Below are 22029 nucleotides of genomic sequence, written 5' to 3'. Positions count from 1 at the left end.
TGATCATTGTCATGTGTGTAACGGTACAAACCACATTTCTAAACCAAATTCCAGCATCTCCCAGAGCCTGAAAAAAATACATCTTAATGCTAAGGCTAACATGCGAAGAAAACAAGATATTACATTGAGTTACATAGGTTATTGTCTTTTATTTGGCACTTTTAATTTGTGTGAATAATACTGCCATCTATACACGGAATTGGAATGTAGGTGATAATAAGATAATTGTACAATTTTCCTTCAAGTGGAGGGCTGAACATTCAGACTTTGCCAGCAAACACCGGAGAAAACGGAGCAAGCTTACTCAGAGACGGACGGAGAGGGTGCGTTGATGAGACAGAGCGGACCCACTGCGCTGCTTTCTTTATTCTACCTTAAGGGCAGGATGGCGAAAGTCTACATTTGCTGAGGAAGTGGCGTAAATTGAAAGGTCTTCACAGATAAGACCGGAGAAAGGCAGGAATTTTACTGCAGCTCCCAAACACTACGGGAAAGCGCGGGAATATATTATTGGATTATTTATACGGATCGAAACGCATCAAAATCCACGTTTTTAATGAAGATTTGAGGACCCAGCGCCTTATCCGACTTCAGAGACGAAATTTGAATCTAAATAACTTATTGTGATAAGGAAAGAGTTGAACGAATATGATATGATCCATCCGAGTTCGTTCGAGAAGGAATTTAGATTGCACTTTAAACATTATTAACTCTCTGTTTGGAGATAGGCTGTGAGCACAGTCATTTTGCCCCAAAAATTTGTAATAGCTGTTTTGCATTCATTTGAAGTGAGTGTAAAAATGATGGTTATCAACGATTGAAACGAGCTCTACGGTACCTCTCACAAGCCGAACAGTAGGGTGTTTTGCTTTTGAAATGATATTTTCAATGCATTTGTTCGCAATGCGTAACGTTACTCTTGCGTGTTTTCCAAATCCTGCTTGAAAAGGTCTGTCCCATAGACCAGCCTACTCAACGGGATGAGAGGAGACTAACGTTCGTTGACTATTTTATACATCACAACTGAATGTGTTGGCTGGACGGCAACCGCGACAAGAGGAGCTACATTAGACGCATCATAAAACAAAGAAACATTTAAAACTTTTATTTGATAACTTCGAAAATAGAGAGCGCACGTTTAGTCTGGAATACAAGAATAGATGATTCTCAAAAGACAGAGGACGACATAAATCTTCCACCATGTTCAAAGGTGGTAAGTGTGCTTTAACTTTTTATCATCGTCAGTCCGACTGAGTTATTATTATGCCAAAAACACCCTGTGGTTGTTCAGTATTGTCCTTCAATGAATTGTGCGCAAATGCTTAGTTGACTACAAGGTGTTATGTTATCATGTCTGCTGCTATGGGTGATGAAAAATATGTTGTGATGATACAGTACACCAGCACGATAGGCTAATGATTCTTGCAGGTAATGGGCGAGAAAGTGGCAGTTTATTGCGACGATGAAATGGTTTCCAGATTTGCAGAACATTAAGCGCTGTGTGCGCGAGACTGGCGGAATGAAATATTCAGACATAGGCCTACCACGAATACTATATTTGATATTAACGGCTGATGCCGCAGTGCAGTTTATGAGTTGTGTCCAGTCTCTGTCTCTCGGATAAGCATTATGTGCGTTGTGATTATAGCATTCTTGGGCATTGATCTAGGGCTGGCTATGTGATATGGACAAGACAGGCGCGGCATAATGCTTTATGAAGGATATATTTGGGTGGTCAGTAACCAGAATAAAATATTTTCCTTTGAAATTGACAGTTGCTCCTGACTTTATATAGAATTGAAACATTGATTTATGCTGACAATGTCACGACTTGAACCACTCCTGACCACACATGAACATACATTAACCCCGTCTATCCCCATGTCATTCCACACGCACACACGATTTCCATGTTCTCATTGAATTTGTTGCTGAAGAGAACAGTCATATTATTTAACCCTGAGTAGAAATGGTCAAAGAATTCTTAATGCCTTAGTAATACCATTGTAATTGGTCTGCTGGTTTTGATGCGATCTTTCTGATATTTTGTTCCCTTGATTATTTGACTCCTTTGATTGTTTCAATATGAAGATTATATAATTGAAGACAAACAATTTCTAAAATCTTTCATCATTTTACTTCTGACAAAATGGTTCTCCTCATTTCGCCCAGCATCAATAGAAGGCCACTGTTTGGCTTTCAACTATGTGTCACGGCCTGCTCTCAACTCCTTTAATGCATGCAGCACTAGTGTAGCTCTCCCTGACAGTCATCATCAGATTGATTATTGATCCAGGGTTGAAGATGTGACGTCTCTATGATGAACTCACATAGCCAGTAACTAACTGTCTGTGCTTCAAGGACCCTGATCATTATGTCAACTGAACAGACTCTTAGAATCAAGTTAGCTAGGAACTCACTGTTGAGTCTGGAGATGGAGTACCCCATCCACTTAAAACAGGAGGTTACAGATGTAGGGTCTTCATTTGAGCCAGATTTCGACAGGAAAATAATCCTGCAGCAAAGAAAATGTGAATGATTATGTGCATTATAATTAATTTCATTTTTGTAGGGGTTGATACATTTTTCGTAAGGGAAAATCAAGTATGGAAAACAAACTTCAGAAGCCTTTTTAAACCTCAAATACACTACACATTTTACATTTCCTGCAACAGGTTGGGTGATCAAATTAAGATCCTACATATGTTGTTGAGTTAGTTAGAAGTTAGAGTGTTTTAGTGCATAATGTATGACTGAATTCCAGGCCACTCTGCATACTGTCTGTCAGCTGCTGTTTTCATGGTCATGTAAATTTAATTCATTTTATTTAACTATGCAAGTCAGTTAAGAACAAATTATTTTTTTCAATGACAGCCTAGGAACAGTGGGTTAACTGCCTTGCTCAGGGGCAGAATGACATATTTTTACCTTGTCAGCTTGGGGATTTGATCTTGCAACCTTTCGGTTATAAGTTCAACTCTCTAATCACTAGACTACCTAGTGCCGCTAAATGCTGCTCATGATCATGGTCATTGTATGGCTATTATTGTGGTACACTTTACAGTTGTATTTGCTGTGCAGGATACTAACCCACAATGAGAACACTTCAAATAACATGCATGGCGTGACCAAGATAGTCAGGATGACTATAAAAAAAGTGTTTGTTTGGCCAAGAAACATACTATTATTTTATTGCAAATGTACTAACATATGTACTAACTGGAGCTGAACATGGCTGGAGCTGAACATGGCTGGAGCTGAACATGGCTGGAGCTGAACATGGCTGGAGCTGAACATGGCTGGAGCTGAACATGGCTGGAGCTGAACATGGCTGGAGCTGAACATGACTGGAGCTGAACATGGCTGGAGCTGAACATGGCTGGAGCTGAACATGGCATCATGGCATGATTTGGCATTACACATGTTTTGTCACGCAATGGATGATTTGTATGTAGCTGCACCAGAGTAGTAAGCCTACCAACCTGATCTGACTTTTGTTGATGTTGTATGGAATCCAAAGTAAGTCTGGTCAATAAGCCGACATGATGTGGAAATGTTCTCTGTCTAGGCGTGCAGTACATTGTCTATGTATGCAAAGTGATGCAGGTGTGCCATGCCAATCCTATCTGTGTGTGAACAGCATGTGTGTCTGAGTCTGCTGTCCCTGTTTTTGGTTTCTGTCCCTATCACTAATCCCTGTATGTGTGGCCCTCTTGCTCAGTGCTAGTGGTCTGTTACCATTCTCTGCTTCCCTGGGTTGCAGTGTCACAGCTGATGGGATCTGATTACTATGCAGGTTATAAAAGTATATATATATAAACTCCTAGTAATTTATTGGTTAAACCGTCAACGTTTTGGCATCACTGTGCCTTCTTCAGGGTGACCCTGTGATCAGTGATGCCGAAACGATGGTGTTTTACCCAGTGTATGTATGTAGAGCGACTCTTTATTTATTTGTATAGCTTACAGTTTATTCATCCTTAGTCAGCACCTCTACACTAAATAATTTCATCTGGGTGTGTGCCAACTCAAGGTTTTATTATACAATGCAGGTTATACCATCTCTCTCTCTCTCTCTCTCTCTCTCTCTCTCTCTCTCTCTCTCTCTCTCTCTCTCTCTCTCTCTCTCTGTCTGTCTGTCTGTCTGTCTGTCTGTCTGTCTGTCTGTCTGTCTGTCTGTCTGTCTGTCTGTCTGTCTGTCTGTCTCTCTGTCTCTCTCTCTCTCTCTCTCTCTCTCTCTCTCTCTCTCTCTCTCTCTCTCTGTCTGTCTGTCTGTCTGTCTGTCTGTCTGTCTGTCTGTCTGTCTGTCTGTCTGTCTGTCTGTCTGTCTGTCTGTCTGTCTGTCTGTCTGTCTGTCTGTCTGTCTGTCTGTCTGTCTGTCTCTCTCTCTCTCTCTCTCTCTCTCTCTCTCTCTCTCTCTCTCTCTCTCTCTCTCTCTCTTTCGCTCTCCATACCCAGTCATCCATGGAACAGACACTGGAGAGATGTGTCAGAGCAGTGCTGCGATAGATAGAGGGAGGTGTGATGTTCACTGTATATACCCTGCTGTGATGTGCTATAATTGCTGGTGCATGTCACTCAGGTTTATAGGGGGGCTGAATACAGACTTTCCTTGGCCATTTTGAGACTTTCCTGTCTCTACACATTCACGATCTCACCCACTCACCTGAACCCACACACACACACACACACACACACACACACACACACACACACACACACACACACACACACACACACACACACACACACACACACACACACACACACACACACACACACACACACACACACACACACACACACACACACACACACACACACACACACACACACACACACACTTGTCCATTGACATTCTGTAAGCACTATACCCACAGTGTTAGTTTGTACTTTTCATTTGTGTTCCTACTCTGCATAAAGCAGACATTCAGATTGACAAGGATTTTACAAAATATCTTATTGGGAAATGTGTCTGATCAACATAAAGCACTGCTCAGACTCCTATAATCTAATGAATGTACTTTGAGAGAACAAAACATTGCAAATCTATCAAGATGTCAGCTTGTGCAGCCTAACTGTACTCTGATGTTGAATGAATGCTAATTATTTGAACATTGTGATAGTTCTCCCTCTCTAATACAGCATCGAAGACGAACAAAAGCCCAACGCTTCCTTCATCATTCAGCTCCATCACCACAGAATATACAGAGATAATTGTTTGAGCAATCAAATTTAGTAGCATAGAGTAATCACGCTCTGTAAATCATCTCTAATTACGTGCCAGAGTAGTAGCACATTGCCTATTGAGTTGGCCCTGTTGTTTTCCATTACAGGCAGTACATGGTGGAGGGGACAACAGAGATGATTTACCAATAATGAACCCAGTAGAACACAATGTAAAGGACTAAGGAAAACACCTGTGGCCCCAGTCAGTCAGCTCTCAGTCTCCTGCCCTGCCTACTCCCAGGGTTCACTGAGTGGGTCCTAGGGAACTCATCTCAGCCTCACAGCTCCCACTCAGTCAGCTCTCAGTCAGTCAGCTCTCAGCAGCACCAGGGAGACAAGCTGATCAAATAACCAACTATCAACCTCTCAGGCATCAAGAGGCCCTCCACGACTATCTGTCTGTCAGAGATGGTTTTTCACCCAGAGATGTGTCCCTGTCTAGAGAGATAATATCATCTCCTAGACGTCACCAGTCACCATTCTAGATACCTTCAGCAGAGGTCTATACTCACAGCCAGGGGGAATTTACATCTATCTTTGTCACTGAAGGACAAACAGCAGTCTGGCCAGAGCTGAAATCACATAGACAGTGCCCTGAGGCAATGCCTCCTCAGAACAATGATTTCATATCACCATGGATTTACACAGCACAGTATCTGACTCTAAATACACATCTGTCACTTTATGTGTGGAGAACATTCAGACAGCCAGACCAAATGAGGGAACTTGTTCTGTGACTTATATTTAAAGAGGCCATTTGAATAGAACATAATAATCTCCTAACATGATGTCATGATTGCACTACAGCTTATTGTGATGCAAATTATTCCCATGGTTGTAGATTGTGGGCTAGGTATGAGGGGTGCTGTGGGTATGAGGTGTGTTGTGGGCTATGTATGAGGGTTGCTGTGGGTTTACGGTTGGGTATGAGGTGTGCTGTGGGCTGTGTATGAGGGGTGCTGTGGGTTTAGGGCTGTGTATGAGGCGTGCTGTGGGCTGGGTATGAAGCTTGCTGTGGGCTGTGTATGTGGGGTGCTATGGGTTTAGGGCTAGGTATGAGGCGTGCTGTGGGTTTAGGGCTGGGTATGAGGCGTGCTGTGGGTTTAGGGCTGGATATGAGGGGTGCTGTGGGTTTAGGGCTGGGTATGAGGGGTGCTGTGGGTTTAGGGCTGGGTATGAGGGGTGCTGTGGGTTTAGGGCTGGGTATGAGGGGTGCTGTGGGTTTAGGGCTGGGTATGAGGGGATGCTGTGGGTTTAGGGCTATGTAGACAGGAGTGTAGGGGGGATGTGAAGAGGAGAATATAGAGTGGAGCAAAAACATAAACCTCAGCCTGATCCCTTAAATCTTTCTAAGCTCCCTGAAAAACAGAAAGTGAATCCAGGGTGAGAACAGTGTTGCCAATCCTAATCTGACGCTTGTTTAAAAATGTCTATTTTAAGACTCTCTTCCTGTCTCTTTTGATAACAAAAAAAGAACACACACACACACACACACACACACACACACACACACACACACACACACACACACACACACACACACACACACACACACACACACACACACACACACACACACACACACACACACACACACACACACACACACACACACACACACACACACACACACACACACACACAACCACACAACCACACACACTTGCCCATGCACACTTAAACACACACATATCGATTCTCTAATCTCCCTTTTTAGCATACCCTCTAATACAAATCGGGGTAGGGCAATACAAAACTTTTGAGCAGGCTGATTTGTCTATTTGTAGCCTATCTGACCCTGTCCATATGAGACATCATCTCAGGTAGTTGACTGAGTACTACTTCTCATTGGAGAGCTGAGGCTTAATCATTAGACTGCTATCTTACACACCTCTGACACTGGCAGTGCATGCCAAACACCTCATTTAGTTGAAGGAGATTCATCCAATCATAGGGCCAGTTACTTAGTGGCCGATACATGATGGTGTTACCATGGAAGCCTCTGGCACTATTCAACAACATGATACTTAACAGAGGATGACAAATAATTACAGAGAGAGAGCGTGTGTGTGTGTGTGGGTGTGTGTATGGGTGTGGGTGTGTATGGGTGTGTGTGTGTGTGAGACGATAGCAGCTCTGACTGGTATGCATGTCACTTATTTCATGAACTGCTGATACTCTGGAAGCCATTTTCACGCTTCCCTGTCAACCATTTCACACCAAATTAGGGCAGACGGCTCTGCATGGCTTCCAAAAGTGGATGTTCTCTTCCTATAGTATAAGGTCAAACACTCTCCTATTCATGCAGTCTATAGAGTTATCTTGAATGATTTAATACACAGTACATTTTAACTGGACGCAGAGGCGGAAAATAAATCTACAAAATTCTCCCTTATCTCAGTTTACCCTTTAGATTCACCTGAGTCTTCAGTAAACATCATCTTCCTGCCTTTGTAATGGAAATGTGATGCAGGGCCAGGCATTACCGGATGATAATGAGGTGAAAGAGACAAACAACCTAAGCCCTGTTGGTTTTTGTAATATGAATAATTCATTTCTGATTAAGTGGCTAATTGGAGTTTAAAGGTCATGTCAATGGGAATGCCATAGATCTTATGAGAGGAGGGGAGGTAGATAGATAAGAGAGAAGGGAGGGACATAGGAGACAGTCCAGTTGACAGTAATCCCAGGTGTTCTCCTGTTACTCTGACAGCTCCTCCTGAGCCCTATTCCCCAGGATACATCACCTTTGTGTGCTGAGGACAGAGATTCAGGCACAGCAACTCCCCTCCGACCTGGGGCATCAGTTTGCCCTTTTGGCATTGAGAGTTAGCACTTCCATAACAAGATGAAAAGGCTCATCACCAGAGAAAGATGAGGAGGTGTGGGGTTTGGTTTCACCCGTGTTTGAAGCCTATAGTGACAAGATACAGACATGTAGAATGCTTATATAATACACACATATTACAAACCACACACATGCAGATATGCACACAAACACACACAAGCAAGGACACACAAATTCACTGAGATATACAGTCTTGTATAGTGTGTTCCATTCCCTGTGTACTGATTGTGACTCCTTTTAACGATTAATCTTGTTTATTATGCCCCAGTTTAATCTCCCACTCCATCCATGTCACATACAGACCTCATATATCCCAAGATGGTTGACTTGGGCTAATTAAGTCTCCAGTTGTAGGCTACCGTATTGGATGCAGTAATGCAATTTCACGATTGCTCCAAAATTATAGCTTCTATACTTGGATTCTCTGCAAAATTAAAAACAGTCCGCAGGGAATTCGAACCATGAAAAACACAAACCAATCTTCTAAATGCAGGAACTACTCTCTCCTCTCCTTTCCTTTCCTATCCCTCTCTCTGACTAAGCCCACCTCCTACTCTATAACTCAAATAGCTCTCGTCTCCCCCGTACTTCCCTTCCCTTAATGAGGCAGGGTGCTGTGACAGGCGTGGCTGTAAAGTGCGGAGTGGATATGTTAGGTGGAATGTTATATGTGCTCTTACGGGCCCCCCCCCCGGCTGTGGCTATGAGGGGCCGATGGGTGTTCAGCTCAACAAAGGGCCCCAGCCTGTGCAGATTAACAGTGGTGCTGTAATGTATTCACAGAGTTGCTTATGATATTGCTGTTATACAGCACTCTCTCTCCCAACATGCACTCCCACTCAAACCTCCAACTGGGAGGATGGGCACCAAAATGACAAGAGATGATTAATTGTGGATGTCAATTTGAATCCGGTCCGGTTCTATGACTAAAACTAAATGAGTTGACAGGTTTGTTTAAAGAGAGTGTGGTTTGATCTCAGGTACAGAATAGAATGAATGTTCTTGGACTGCAGCAGAAAAGTGTTTTCTTGTGGTTAATATTTGAAGAGAGGAATGATGAGATACTGGCTCCAGATGCTGTCTTGCATAATGGCTTGAGGAGGACAAGTGGATTGTTTGTAGTTGTACATCGAAGCGTTAACTAGGGAGAGGAATCGTATGTCGTATGTTAAGGACAGGACATTGGGGCTGATGGAATAGTAGTCATTACAGAATATGGGCCTGTCTGTTCTCTCTAGACCCAAGCATTTCTGTATTTAAAGATCCCTCTATTGTTTTAGAGCAGGTCTTAGATTCAGTCATTTACCCAAGTACAATGTCTTTGTTAACCTTAATAAAGCTCAGACTATGGAGACAGAAAGACATGGAATTACTGACCTCAACCCATATTCTCATGTCTGGCCGGTATCACACAGAATGTGGGTTGCTAGTTTCGAGCACCTCTCAATATGCTTTTAAGTCATCCAACATTGGAGTTAAATCTATTTCTGGCACAGAGACTCTCTGCATGCGTGTATACTCTGAATGAGAAATGGGTCCTTGACATTTGCCCATGTTTTCCTCTTCCAACAAGCCTTGCTCTTCAGTGCTGGCAGACACTAACATTGGTCCAATAGGAGCCTGTTTGTGAGAGTAGTTGATTAAGACCTTGGCATCACCAACACTGGGTGGCATACACACAATGGAGGTGCCAGGTGCTGTTTTGTGCGGCTGAAGTGTTAATTAGACCTGTACTTGGTAAAGAACACAGGAGCCATGGCTGGGATCTGGCTGGGATGTGGCTGGGATCTGGCTGGGATGTGGCTGGGATGTGTCTGGGATGTGGCTGGGATGTGTCCGGGATGTGGCTGAGATGTGGCTGGGATGTGGTATAGGCTGGGATGTGGCTGAGATGGGATAGGTTGGGATGGGATAGGCTGGGATGTGGCTGAGATGGGATAGGCTGGGATGTGGCTGAGATGGGATAGGCTGGGATGTGGCTGGGATGTGGCTGAGATGGGATAGGCTGGGATGTGGCTGAGATGGGATAGGCTGGGATGTGGCTGAGATGTGGCTGAGATGGGATAGGCTGGGATAGGCTGGGATGTGGCTGAGCTGGATGTGACTGAGATGGGATAGGCTGGGATGTGGCTGAGCTGGATGTGACTGAGATGGGATAGGCTGGGATGTGGCTGAGATGGGATAGGCTGGGATGTGGCTGAGATGGGATAGGCTGGGATGTGGCTGAGATGAGATAGGCTGGGATGTGGCTGAGATGGATGTGACTGAGATGGGATAGGCTGGGATGTGGCTGAGCTGGATGTGACTGAGATGGGATAGGCTGGGATGTGGCTGAGATGGGATAGGCTGGAATGTGGCTGAGATTGGCTACCTGGGATGGGCTTACTGGGATGTGGCTGAGTGGATTGTGGCTGGGATGTGTCTAGTATGCCTGCAACAGAGTCAGACTGTGATGGGGTAGTGGCTGTACGAGTGATGTGTCATGCACCTGTACTGTACTCATGATGCACTCTCTCTCTTTGTCTTTGTCTTTGTCTTTCTCTCTCTCTTTCTCTTTCTCTCTCTATTTGTCTCTCTCTCTCTCTCTCTCTCTCTCTCTCTCTCTCTCTCTCTCTCTCTCTCTCTCTCTCTCTCTCTCTCTCTCTCTCTCTCTACCCCTGCTGTCGTGTGGGAGAGAGAGAGGAGTACCGTAGTAATCTAACTGTTTTACATTCCGATCACCTAAGTCCTAAGGCAGCCGTTGTGCATTATAATGAATTGCCTTCCAGTGCACTAGGCCAGAGCCACACTCTTGTAAAGACACAGCTACCTTCCCGTGCAGATAAAACTGCCTTGTAAAGATAAGATAAGCATTTCCTCCCAGCTATATCATCTATAGGGGTTATGTTAGATACAAGGCCATCGCTAGGTAACATACTGTACGCTGAGTGTACAAAACATTAGGAACACCTTCCTAATATTGAGTTGCACCCCCCTTTGCCCTCAGAACAGCCTCAATTCGTCGTGGCATTGACTTTACAAGGTGTCGAAAGCGTTCCACAGGGATGCTGGCCCATGTTGACTCTAATGCTTCCCACAGTTGGCTAGATATAATTTGGGTGGTGGACCAGCAGTGTTGCAGTTCTTGACACAAACCGGTGCTCCTGGAACCTACTACCATACCCCGTTCAAAGGCACTTAAATCTTTGACCTTGCCCATTCACCCTCTGAATGACACACATACACAATCCATGTCTCAATTGTTTCATGGCTTAAAAATCCTTATTTAACCTGTCTCCTCCCCTTCATCTACACTGATTGAAGTGGATTTAACACGTGACATCAATAAGGGATCATAACTTTCACCTGGATTCACCAATCTATTTAATGGAGAGAGCAGGTATTCCTAATGTCTTGTACACAGTGTATGTGATGAATAGACAGACATCACAGCACTGTGGTCTTGGAGGGGAGGGAAGGCAAGGCAAAGGCATCTCTGAAAGGGAAAGACATTGATTTTTTCCTTGGGTATCTAGTGCGGAGCAGGGTTTTGGTTGGCATTTTAGTGGGGGGCTGTTCGTATTTCTTCTGCCCATCTACAGCACCAGCATGCTGGCAGCAGGGGACCGTGAAAAAGGGCTGCATCCCGACTTGCTTCCATTCAAAAACGGTATAGACAAGTGAGAAAAAATAAGTGTCAGGTTAATAGATAGTCAGTGGCATGCAGTCTCCGTCTCCTAGCTGCTGCTCCCAGTCAACGTCTCACTCACACAGCCCTCTGTTCCCCCGGGGAGAGGAGAGGAGAGAGGAGAGGAGAGGGAGGGAGAGGAGAGAGGAGAGGAGAGGAGAGGAGAGGAGGAGAGGAGAGAGAGGAGAGGAGAGGAGAGGAGAGGAGAGGGAGGGGATGAGAGGAGAGGAGAGGAGAGGAGAGGAGGGGAGGAGGAGAGGAGAGAGGAGAGGAGAGGAGAGAGAGAAGAGAGAGAGGAGAGGAGAGGAGAGGGAGAGGAGAGGAGAGGAGAGGAGGGGAGGGGAGAGGAGAGGAGAGGAGAGGAGAGGAGAGGAGAGGAGAGGAGGGGGAGAAGGAGGGAGGGGAGGGGAGGAGAGGGAGAGGAGGGGAGAGGAGGGAGAGGGGAGAGGAGAGGAGAGGAGAGGAGAGGAGGAGAGGAGGGGAGAGGAGAGAGAGAGGAGGGAGGGAGAGGAGAGGGGAGGAGAGGAGAGGAGAGGAGAGGAGAGGAGAGGGAGGAGAGGAGGGGAGAGGGAGAGGAGGGAGAGGAGAGGAGAGGAGGGGGAGGGAGGGGAGGGGAGGGGAGGGAGAGGAGGGGGGAGAGGAGGGGAGGGAGAGGAGGAGGAGAGGAGAGGAGGAGGGAGGAGAGGGGAGAGGAGAGGAGGGGAGAGGGAGAGGAGGAGGGAGAGGAGAGGAGAGGAGAGGAGAGGGAGAGGAGAGGAGAGGAGAGGAGAGGAGGGAGGGGAGAGGAGAGGAGGGAGGGGAGGGGAGAGGGAGGGAGAGGAGAGGAGAGGAGAGGAGGGAGAGGAGAGGAGAGGGAGGAGAGGAGAGGGAGGGGAGAGGAGAGGAGAGGAGAGGGAGAGGGAGGAGGGGAGAGGAGGGGAGAGGAGAGGAGGGGAGGGGAGGGGAGGGGAGGGGAGAGGGAGGGAGAGGAGGGGAGGGGAGGGGGAGAGGAGAGGGAGAGAGAGGGGGGAGGGGGGGAGGGAGGGGAGGGAGGAGAGGGGGAGGGGAGAGGAGAGGAGAGGAGAGGAGGGAGAGGAGAGGAGAGGAGGGGAGAGGAGAGGAGAGGAGAGGAGGGGAGAGGAGAGGAGAGGAGAGGAGAGGAGAGGAGAGGAGAGGAGAGGAGGGGAGAGGAGAGGATAGTGCACTACTTTTGACTAAGGCCCATAGGGTCTGGTCAAAGGTAGTGCACTGTATATGGAGTAGGGTTCTTTTTGGGACCCACCCAGAGAAGTCAACAGTCTGACAAAACACACTGCAATTACACAGCTCTGCCCCAACACCCCCAATATAGGAACACAGTCACTATAGAGCCACGCCTGACAGCGTTAACAGCTTGAACTCTGACTAAAATACAAGTCTCTTCATTATAACTCCCACCATGGCAGTTAGCCACAGCCACAGATCCATCTCCTCAGAAAGCAGGCTAATATGCCCTGAGCCATGATTCACAGGCCTGACATTAAAGTGTAGTTTGTAAATGTAACTTCATATAGAGGGTAAATACAGCAAAAGTAATCTTCTGTTGCCTGTACGCAGAAACAATAAACAGAACATGTGGACAGAATGTTATATCGCAGAGCCGAGTGGGGGTTATATAAGATTTATGAAGTGTGGAGCCGTAATGATTCTATATAGCTGGGGGATTGATAGCAGTTTGGTGCTCAAGCACTTCTGGCTTGGATGTTAGTTCAGCAGATTTGTCCCTGTCTTCACACAGTCTTGTCAATTATTTAAAAGAGCAAAACAACAGCCTAAAAAAGACAGCAGCACTTGGTGTTGGAGCATCGTCTCATTTACACATCTAGATTCCCAGGGGAGCGCTCGTACGTTAAGGCCTTAATAAGAACCTGTGTTGTGCTAGTTCATACCACCCTGTGTGTTGTGAGTCCCCTCTCTCTCCATCTCACAGAGAAGAGGAGCGAGGGATGAACAAAGAAGAGCACATTCGTAGGATGGTAACAAAAAAGATTCGTATAACATTTTTGGTTGTGTACATTCTGTGCTGTCAGTGTAGAGGAAGAGAGGTAAAAAAAAGGTTTGTTATTGTGGTGAGTGGAGACGAGACAGGCGAAAGAGAGAGCTGAGAGAGAGAGAGAGAGAGACCGAGCAAGATCGAGAAATGGCAAGAGAGAGATAGACAAAGAGAAGGAGTGAAACAGAGAGAGAGGGAGAGATGGAGGGAGAGAGATACTGCAAGGACAGGCATTAGGCTCTGTCAGAGCTCTAATGGAAGAAGTAGGTTCTCTGTGTCATGCCTGCTACTAAGGTCTGATGGATCGGGAGGTTAACCGTCGCTGTGAGTTAGCTACACATGGAGCCTCCAGAGTCATGTTCCCACTGTGGCACAGGATCAGTAGGAGCCAGCCAATCACACCAGCCACAATCACAGGATCAGTAGGAGCCAGCCAATCACACCACCCACAATCGCAGGATTAGCGGGACCTGTCCAATATCACCCGCCACAATCACAGGATCCAAAGGCTATATATGCGTCACAAATGGAAGAGGGTGCCATTTGGGACGCAACCTCTGCCTCTTCCCTGAGACCACCTCCTTACCTGGGGTTTGACTGTACTTAACCCAGCTACCTTTCCCCGTGGGAAAGGGCAAGGCCTGATGTATTACCCTTTGAAGATGAAAAGGTGTGTTGGTGATGTTTGGAAGGTGATGGTTTACTGTAAATAGGGTTAAATCAAATCTACTTACATCACAAGCTCCCTGGAGAATATACGTATATATGTTTGACTTTAGAAAATGCTAGTTTAGCTTCCTTATGGCTCCCAATATCATCACATTTGAAACCAAATGTCCATCTATGATACCTCAATCTCTTGCAGAGAAGGGTGTTTGCGGTGTGAAGGAGGCGAAGTTAATAGATTCAGTGACATTGTCAGGGACAGTTTTGAACAAAGCAAGTACAAAGAGAGAGAGAGAGAGAGAGAGAGAGAGAGAGAGAGAGAGAGAGAGGGAGATACAAAGAGAGAGAGAGAGAGAAGAGGGGGCTGTGATGATGGTAGTGTTCACTGGGTGATTAAGAGGGGGATTATGAGGAGAGAGTGAGTGAGCGAGGTTGGCTAGATGATTAGTGGCTTTATTGCACGGGAGTTGTCATTGATAAGAGACACAGGAAGTGCAGTGACCCCTGGGATTGCTGGTGTACTCTATATTTCACAGAGAGAATTAAACTAGCCTTCCTTTGGGAAAGAACTCCATCACCCAGACACACAAAATGCACTTAGGTGTTAACACAGACACAGGTACAGACACACACTTAAAACACATGCACATGAAACAGTTATGCAGACACACAGACACGGAGCTCTGTCATGCATGACGAGGAAGTAGAGGTGTGGCGTTATGGGGACAGCTTGAGAGAGGATGAATGTTTCATAGTTAAAAATGAGTAACAGCAGAGGACAACTTGGTTGCAAGGTGTGTGTTTTTACTCCCATCACTTTCCAAGCCTCTTCTATCTCAAATAACTTCATTATTTACGTTTCTCTTCTCTTGCTCACTGCCGGAAGGTTCTGGGCGAATAGTTTGTGAACAGATAATAAAGATTCATCCAGTTTGTAGCTGTACATATCTTGGGGCTCCCGAGTGGCGCAGCGGTCTAAGGCACTGCATCTCAGAACTAGAGTTGTCACTACAGCCACCCTGGTTTGATTCCAGGCTGTATCACAACCAGCCGTGATCGGGAGTCCCATAGGGCGTTTCACAATTGGCCCAGCATCGTCCGGGTTTGGCTGGTGTAGGAAATAAGACATTTTTCTCAACTGACTTGCTTACCTAAATAAAACATAAATAATATATAATCTAGTGGGCTATTCTTATTTGTGAATTTAAAAAGGACTTGACTGCCGCGCTTGTATGGAAACAACAACATTTATAACAGTACCAATATACCAAGACATCAAGTTGAAACTAGCCCAGTACGATATCTCGCTTTAGTCAATATATAAAGCCTGTAGATCGATACAGCTTAGCAGCTGGTCATATAGCAAAGATGACACACAGTCCATCACCTTCAGCGCCAATCAATGGAAAGCATTGTTGGTGAACGTCACCTACCATTCATCAGTGAAGCACTCTAGTCAGACAGATAGGACCATTATCGCAGTGTGTGTGTGTGTGTGTGAGAGAGAGAGAGAGAGAGAGAGAGAGAGAGAGAGAGAGAGAGAGAGAGAGAGAGAGAGAGAGAGAGAGAGAGAGAGAGAGAGAGAGAGAGAGAGAGAGAGAGAGAGAGAGAGAGAGAGAGAGAGAGAGAGAGAGAGAGAGAGAGAGCAACAAAGAAACTTTGATGAACCCCCTTCGGGGCAGATCAGTGTTTCCCCTATATGTATTTAGCAGCGGCGCCACTGAAAAAGATAAGATATATATATATATATATATATACACAGTACCAGTCTACATTGTAGACTAATAGTGAAGACTTCAAACTACGAAATAACACATATGGATGGACTCATGTAGTAACCAACAAAGTGTAAAACAAATCAAAATATATTTTATATTTGAGTTTCTTCAAAGTAGCCACCCTTTGACTTGATAACAGCTTTACACACTCTTGGCATTCCCTCAACCAGTTTCACCTGGAATTCTTTACCAACAGTATTGAAGTAGTTCCCATATAAGCTGAGAACTTGTTGTCTCTTTTCCTTCACTTTGCAGTCCAACTCCTCCCAAACCATCTCAATTGGGTTGAGGTCAGGTGATTGTGGAGGCCAGGTCATCTGATGCAGCACTCCATTACTCTCCTTCTTGGTCAAATAGTCCTTACACAGCCTGGAGGTGTGTTGGGTCATTGTCCTGTGGAAAAACAAATGATAGTCCCACTAAGTGCAAATCAGATGGGATTGCGTATCGCTGTAGAATGCTGTGGTAGCCATGCTGGTTAAGTGTGTCATGCTTGAGTAAAGTCACCCAGTAAAATACTTCTTGAGTAAAAGTCTAAAAGTAGAGTGGCCTTTTAAATATATTTAAGTATCAAAAGTTTAAAGAATTTCAAATTCCTTATATTAGGCAAACCAGACACAGCACAATTGTATTTATGATTTGGCACACATAATTTACAAATGAAGAAATTGTATTTAGTGAGTCCATCAGATCAGAGGCAAGGGATGAGCAGGGATGTTCTCTGTTTAATGAGTCCATCAGATCAGAGGCAAGGGATGAGCAGGGATGTTCTCTGTTTAGTGAGTCCATCAGATCAGAGGCAAGGGATGAGCAGGGATGTTCTCTGTTTAGTGAGTCCATCAGATCAGAGGCAAGGGATGAGCAGGGATGTTCTCTGTTTAGTGAGTCCACCAGATCAGAGGCAAGGGATGAGCAGGGATGTTCTCTGTTTAGTGAGTCCATCAGATCAGAGGCAAGGGATGAGCAGGGATGTTCTCTGTTTAGTGAGTCCATCAGATCAGAGGCAAGGGATGAGCAGGGATGTTCTCTGTTTAGTGAGTCCACCAGATCAGAGGCAAGGGATGAGCAGGGATGTTCTCTGTTTAGTGAGTCCATCAGATCAGAGGCAAGGGATGAGCAGGGATGTTCTTTGTTTAATGAGTCCATCAGATAAGAGGGAGTAAGGATGAGCAGGGATGTTCTCTGTTTTTTGAGTCCATTGTATCAGAGGCAGTAGGGAAGAGCAGGGGTGTTCTCTGTTTAATGAGTCCATCAGATAAGAGGCAGTAGGGATGAGCAGGGATGTTCTCTGTTTAATGAGTCCATCAGATAAGAGGCAAGGGATGAGCAGGGATGTTCTCTGTTTAATGAGTCCATCAGATAAGAGGCAGTAGGGATGAGCAGGGATGCTCTCTGTTTAATGAGTCCATCAGATAAGAGGCAAGGGATGAGCAGGGATGTTCTCTGTTTAATGAGTCCATCAGATAAGAGGCAGTAGGGATGACCAGGGATGTTCTCTTGATAAGTCCGTAAATTGGACAATTTTCTTGTCCTGTTAAGCATTAAAAATGTAGCGAGTACTTTTGGGAGTCAGGGAAAATGTATGTTGTAAAAAGTACATTATTTTCTTTAGGAATTTAGTGGAGTAAAAGTATGTTGTCTATAACATAAATAGTAGCCTCCAGAGTGGTGCAGTGGTCTAAGACACTGCATCCCAGTGCTTACTGTGCCACTAGAGTATCTGGGTTTGAGTCCAGGCTTTGTTGCAGGCAGGCGTGACCGGGAGACCCATGGGGTAGCGCATAATTGGCCCAGTGTCGTCCTGGTTATGGGAGGGTTTGGCTGGCAGGGATGTCCTTGTGCACTAGTGACTCCTGTGATGGGCTGGGTGCCTTGCATGTTGTCACCAGGTGCACAGTGTTTCCTCTTGCACATTGGTGTGGCTGGCATCCCAGGTTAAGTGGGCATTGTGTCAAGAAGCAGTGCGGCTTGGTTGGGTTGTGTTTCGGAGGATGCATGGCTCTCGACCTTCTCCTCTCCTGGGTCCATACAGGAGTTGCAGCGATGAGACAAGATTGTAACTACCAATTGGATACCATGAAATTGGGGAGGAAAACGGGTAAAAATATATATATTTAAAAAATAGTAATGTACAGATACATGAAAAAACGACTTAAGTGGTACTTTAAAGTATTTCTTCTTAAGTACTTTACACCACAGGTTTGAAATAGCTATTGGTGCTGTGTAGAAGAGCAGCTGGGATGATGCACTGTGTGTGTGTGTGTGTGTGTGTGTGTGTGTGTGTGTGTGTGTGTGTGTGTGTGTGTGTGTGTGTGTGTGTGTGTGTGTGTGTGTGTGTGTGTGTGTGTGTGTGTGTGTGTGTGTGTGTGTGTGTGTGTGTGTGTTTGTGAAAGTGTGTGAAAGTGTGTGTATGTGTGTGTGTGACAGTGTGTGTTTGCGTAGTTCTGGGCGTTGCTTCTGCTTTTGGCGGATTCCTACAGTTGGTATTTGCCAAACTGCTCTCTGAGGCCTCTTCAACCACGACACCCAGCTAACAGGTGTAAACTCTCAAGGAGAACCAAACCAAATGCTTCAACCCGACACCCAGCTCACACACTTCCTGGATCACGCTTCACATCTATACTGAACAAAAATATAAAAGCCACATGCAACAATGTCAAATATTTTACTGAGTTACAGTTCATATAAGGAAATTGGTCAGTTGAAATAAATAAATTAGGCCCTAATCTATGGATTTCACATGACTGGGCAGCAGCGCAGCCATGGGTGGGCTTGGGAGGGCATTAGGCCCACCCACTTGGCAGCCAGGCCCTGCTAATTGTAACCTACAAAAAGGCTTTATTACAGACAGAAGTACTCCTCAGTTTCATCAGCTGTCCGGGTGGCTGGTCTCAGACCATCCTGCAGGTGAAGAAGCTGGATGTGGAGGTCCTGGGCTGGCGTAGTTACACATGGTCTGCGGTTGTGAGGCCGGTTGGACGTACTGACAAATTCTCTAAAACAACATTCGAGGCAGCTTATGGTAGAGAAATTAACATTACATTCTCTGGCAGTAGCTCTGGTGGACATTCCTGCAGTCAGCATGCCAATTGCATGGTCCCTCAAAACTTGATACATCTGTGGCATTGTGTTGTGTGACAAAACTGCACATTTTAGAGTGGCCTTTTATTGTCCCAAGCACAAGGTGCACCTGTGTAATGATCATGTTGTTTAATCAGCTTTTAATCAGTGATATGCCACACCTGTCAGGTTGATGGATTATCTTGGTAAAGGAGAAGTGCTTGCTGACAGGCATATAAACAAATTTGTGCACAACATTTGAGAGAAATAAACTTTTTGTGCATATGGAACATTTCTGTGATCTTTTATTTCAGCTCATGTAACATGGGACCAACACTTTAAATGTTGCGTTTATATTTTTGTTCTGTATAGTATGCTGCATGGCCCGCATAAATGTCAGTTTGCAGATGACTGCAATACCCGTTTCTGAGGAAAGTAGAGCCTTGTAGCACAGTTTATTGTAACACATGTATTCTATTGGGTTGTTTAGCTTTTTAAATCCCCTGTTCAAACAAGTGCTGTTAAAAGATGACCTGTATGACTAGTGAATATATGAACGGTGTGCTAGTTTCTGGCCCTCGCTGCAGCAGGGTTACTTTATTTACAATGTTTCCAACACATCTCTGCCAGGCACAAATCAGCTTAGTGAAAGTGTGCTGACTGAGGTAGGAAAACTGACTGAAGGCTGGCTGGATATATTAAAAAGTCCCTTAAGCATGCCAACGTGTCACTGTTGCTCATGTCACACAAGTCCAAAATGCATGTTCACAGAAAACATCTGTCCTTCAGGATAGTTCATTATTCCGTGATCTAGCCTTGAAGGTGACACCTGAGTTAGGCACCACTCACTGTCCTAATAGATTCTGGAGATGGGGCTGAACTGTAGATGTCGAGCTAGAAGACGGTCATGTGATAAAATGTGTCAAGATAAAATAATAATAATACTGACTAGGAAGAAAATAATGTTTAGGGTTGTGTTCTAGAGTATCGACACAAAGTGTTACCAATATTTAGTGAAGGAATTCTGTTCTGTTCAAAAGAAAGGCCCCATTAGATTGCCATGGGTTAAACAGAAAACAATGGAGCCTGTTGGAAGTCAGACTGACCAAAGACTGAGCAGACAGAACGATGAGTGTTAAAGATTTCAAGTGCCAATATCCCTCCAGACTCTCATGTACATCACAGCAATACCACTGAAAGATCTACTGATCTGATGTTGTAGAATATGACAAAACATTGTCTTCACATTGCTGTGGTAGAAGAAAACCCTTACTTTGCCTAATGTGGAATTATATTCAACAAATTATCTTTAATTAGGAATTATAGAGATTTATATTTTAGTCTGAAGACGGTTTCTATATTTTTGCATACCTATGTTGAGATAATCAGAAGAATTTGCCATGGCTGAGTGCACAAATTAGACTCACATTTAGACAAGCATCAAATGTGTTTTCATCTGGATTCTCTGCATTGGTCCATCTCCAAAACCAGCCCCTCTACAGTCTGCCTACCTTCTGTTTGAAAAGAGGCATGCTGTATGCATTCCAGCTTTCTCACCAGCACCTGCTGATGCAGTGTGAGTGTGTGTGCGTGCCTACCTACCTGTTTGTGTGTGTGTGTGTTAAATGGGGAAAGGGCATCCCTGGAGTGTGTCTGGACAGAAAGGTTGCGACCCTGTAGCGTTGCCCCCGGTGACCTGTTTGCTCAGCATGTTCAACCCCTGCAGCACTGTAAACAGACAAAGGCCAAGTTTAACCACAACAACAAACAAGAGACACTTGAGAGGAGAATAAACAACGGGCTAACTACTGTGTATTCCACTGGTGGGATCCCATCCAAGGCCTCTGTTGAGACTGTACAGCATACAGACTGTACAGCACACTGTTGATTAAACAAGACATTCGTAACGCAACACACAGCAGTGCAGAGTCAGACAGAACAGACAGACAGATAGATAGATAGACAAACAGCCAGCCAGCCAGCCAGCCAGCCAGCCAGCCAGCCAGCCAGCCAGACAGACAGACAGACAGACAGACAGACAGACAGACAGACAGACAGACAGACAGACAGACAGACAGACAGACAGACAGACAGACAGACAGACAGATAGATAGATAGATAGATAGATAGATAGATAGATAGATAGATAGATAGATAGATAGATAGATAGATAGATAGATAGATAGATAGATAGATAGATAGACAGCCAGCCAGCCAGCCAGCCAGCCAGCCAGCCAGCCAGACAGACAGACAGACAGACAGACAGACAGACAGACAGACAGACAGACAGACAGACAGATAGATAGACAAACAGCCAGCCAGCCAGCCAGCCAGCCAGCCAGCCAGCCAGCCAGCCAGACAGACAGACAGACAGACAGACAGACAGACAGACAGACAGACAGACAGACAGACAGACAGATAGATAGATAGATAGACAAACAGCCAGCCAGCCAGCCAGCCAGCCAGCCAGCCAGACAGACAGACAGACAGACAGACAGACAGACAGACAGACAGACAGACAGACAGACAGACAGACAGACAGACAGACAGAACAGACAGACGGAACAGACCAACAGAACAGACGGAACAGACCAACATAACAGACAGACAGACAGAACAGACAGACAGACAGAACAGACAGACAGAACAGACAGACAGAACAGACAGACGGAACAGACAGAACAGACAGACAGAACAGATGGACGGAACAGACAGACGGAACAGACAGACAGAACAGACAGACAGAACAGACAGACAGAACAGACAGACA

At 45.3% G+C, this 22029-nt stretch overlaps 1 protein-coding gene across 1 annotated transcript in view; it reads left to right on the top strand.

The window, feature by feature from the left end:
• The first annotated feature begins 317 nt into the window (after positions 1 to 317).
• The window catches only part of LOC124006111 (reticulon-4 receptor-like 1), a 245807-nt gene continuing 224095 nt past the window's right edge, over positions 318 to 22029 (top strand). The window contains exon 1 of the mRNA XM_046315896.1: positions 318 to 1213. Coding sequence (XP_046171852.1) covers positions 1201 to 1213 — 13 coding nt within the window. The 5' untranslated portion in view covers positions 318 to 1200. The remainder of the gene's footprint in view (positions 1214 to 22029) is intronic.

Source organism: Oncorhynchus gorbuscha, linkage group LG19, assembly GCF_021184085.1.
Source record: "Oncorhynchus gorbuscha isolate QuinsamMale2020 ecotype Even-year linkage group LG19, OgorEven_v1.0, whole genome shotgun sequence".
Taxonomy (NCBI): Eukaryota; Metazoa; Chordata; class Actinopteri; order Salmoniformes; family Salmonidae; genus Oncorhynchus; species Oncorhynchus gorbuscha.
This window is presented reverse-complemented; position numbering and strand designations above follow the sequence as displayed.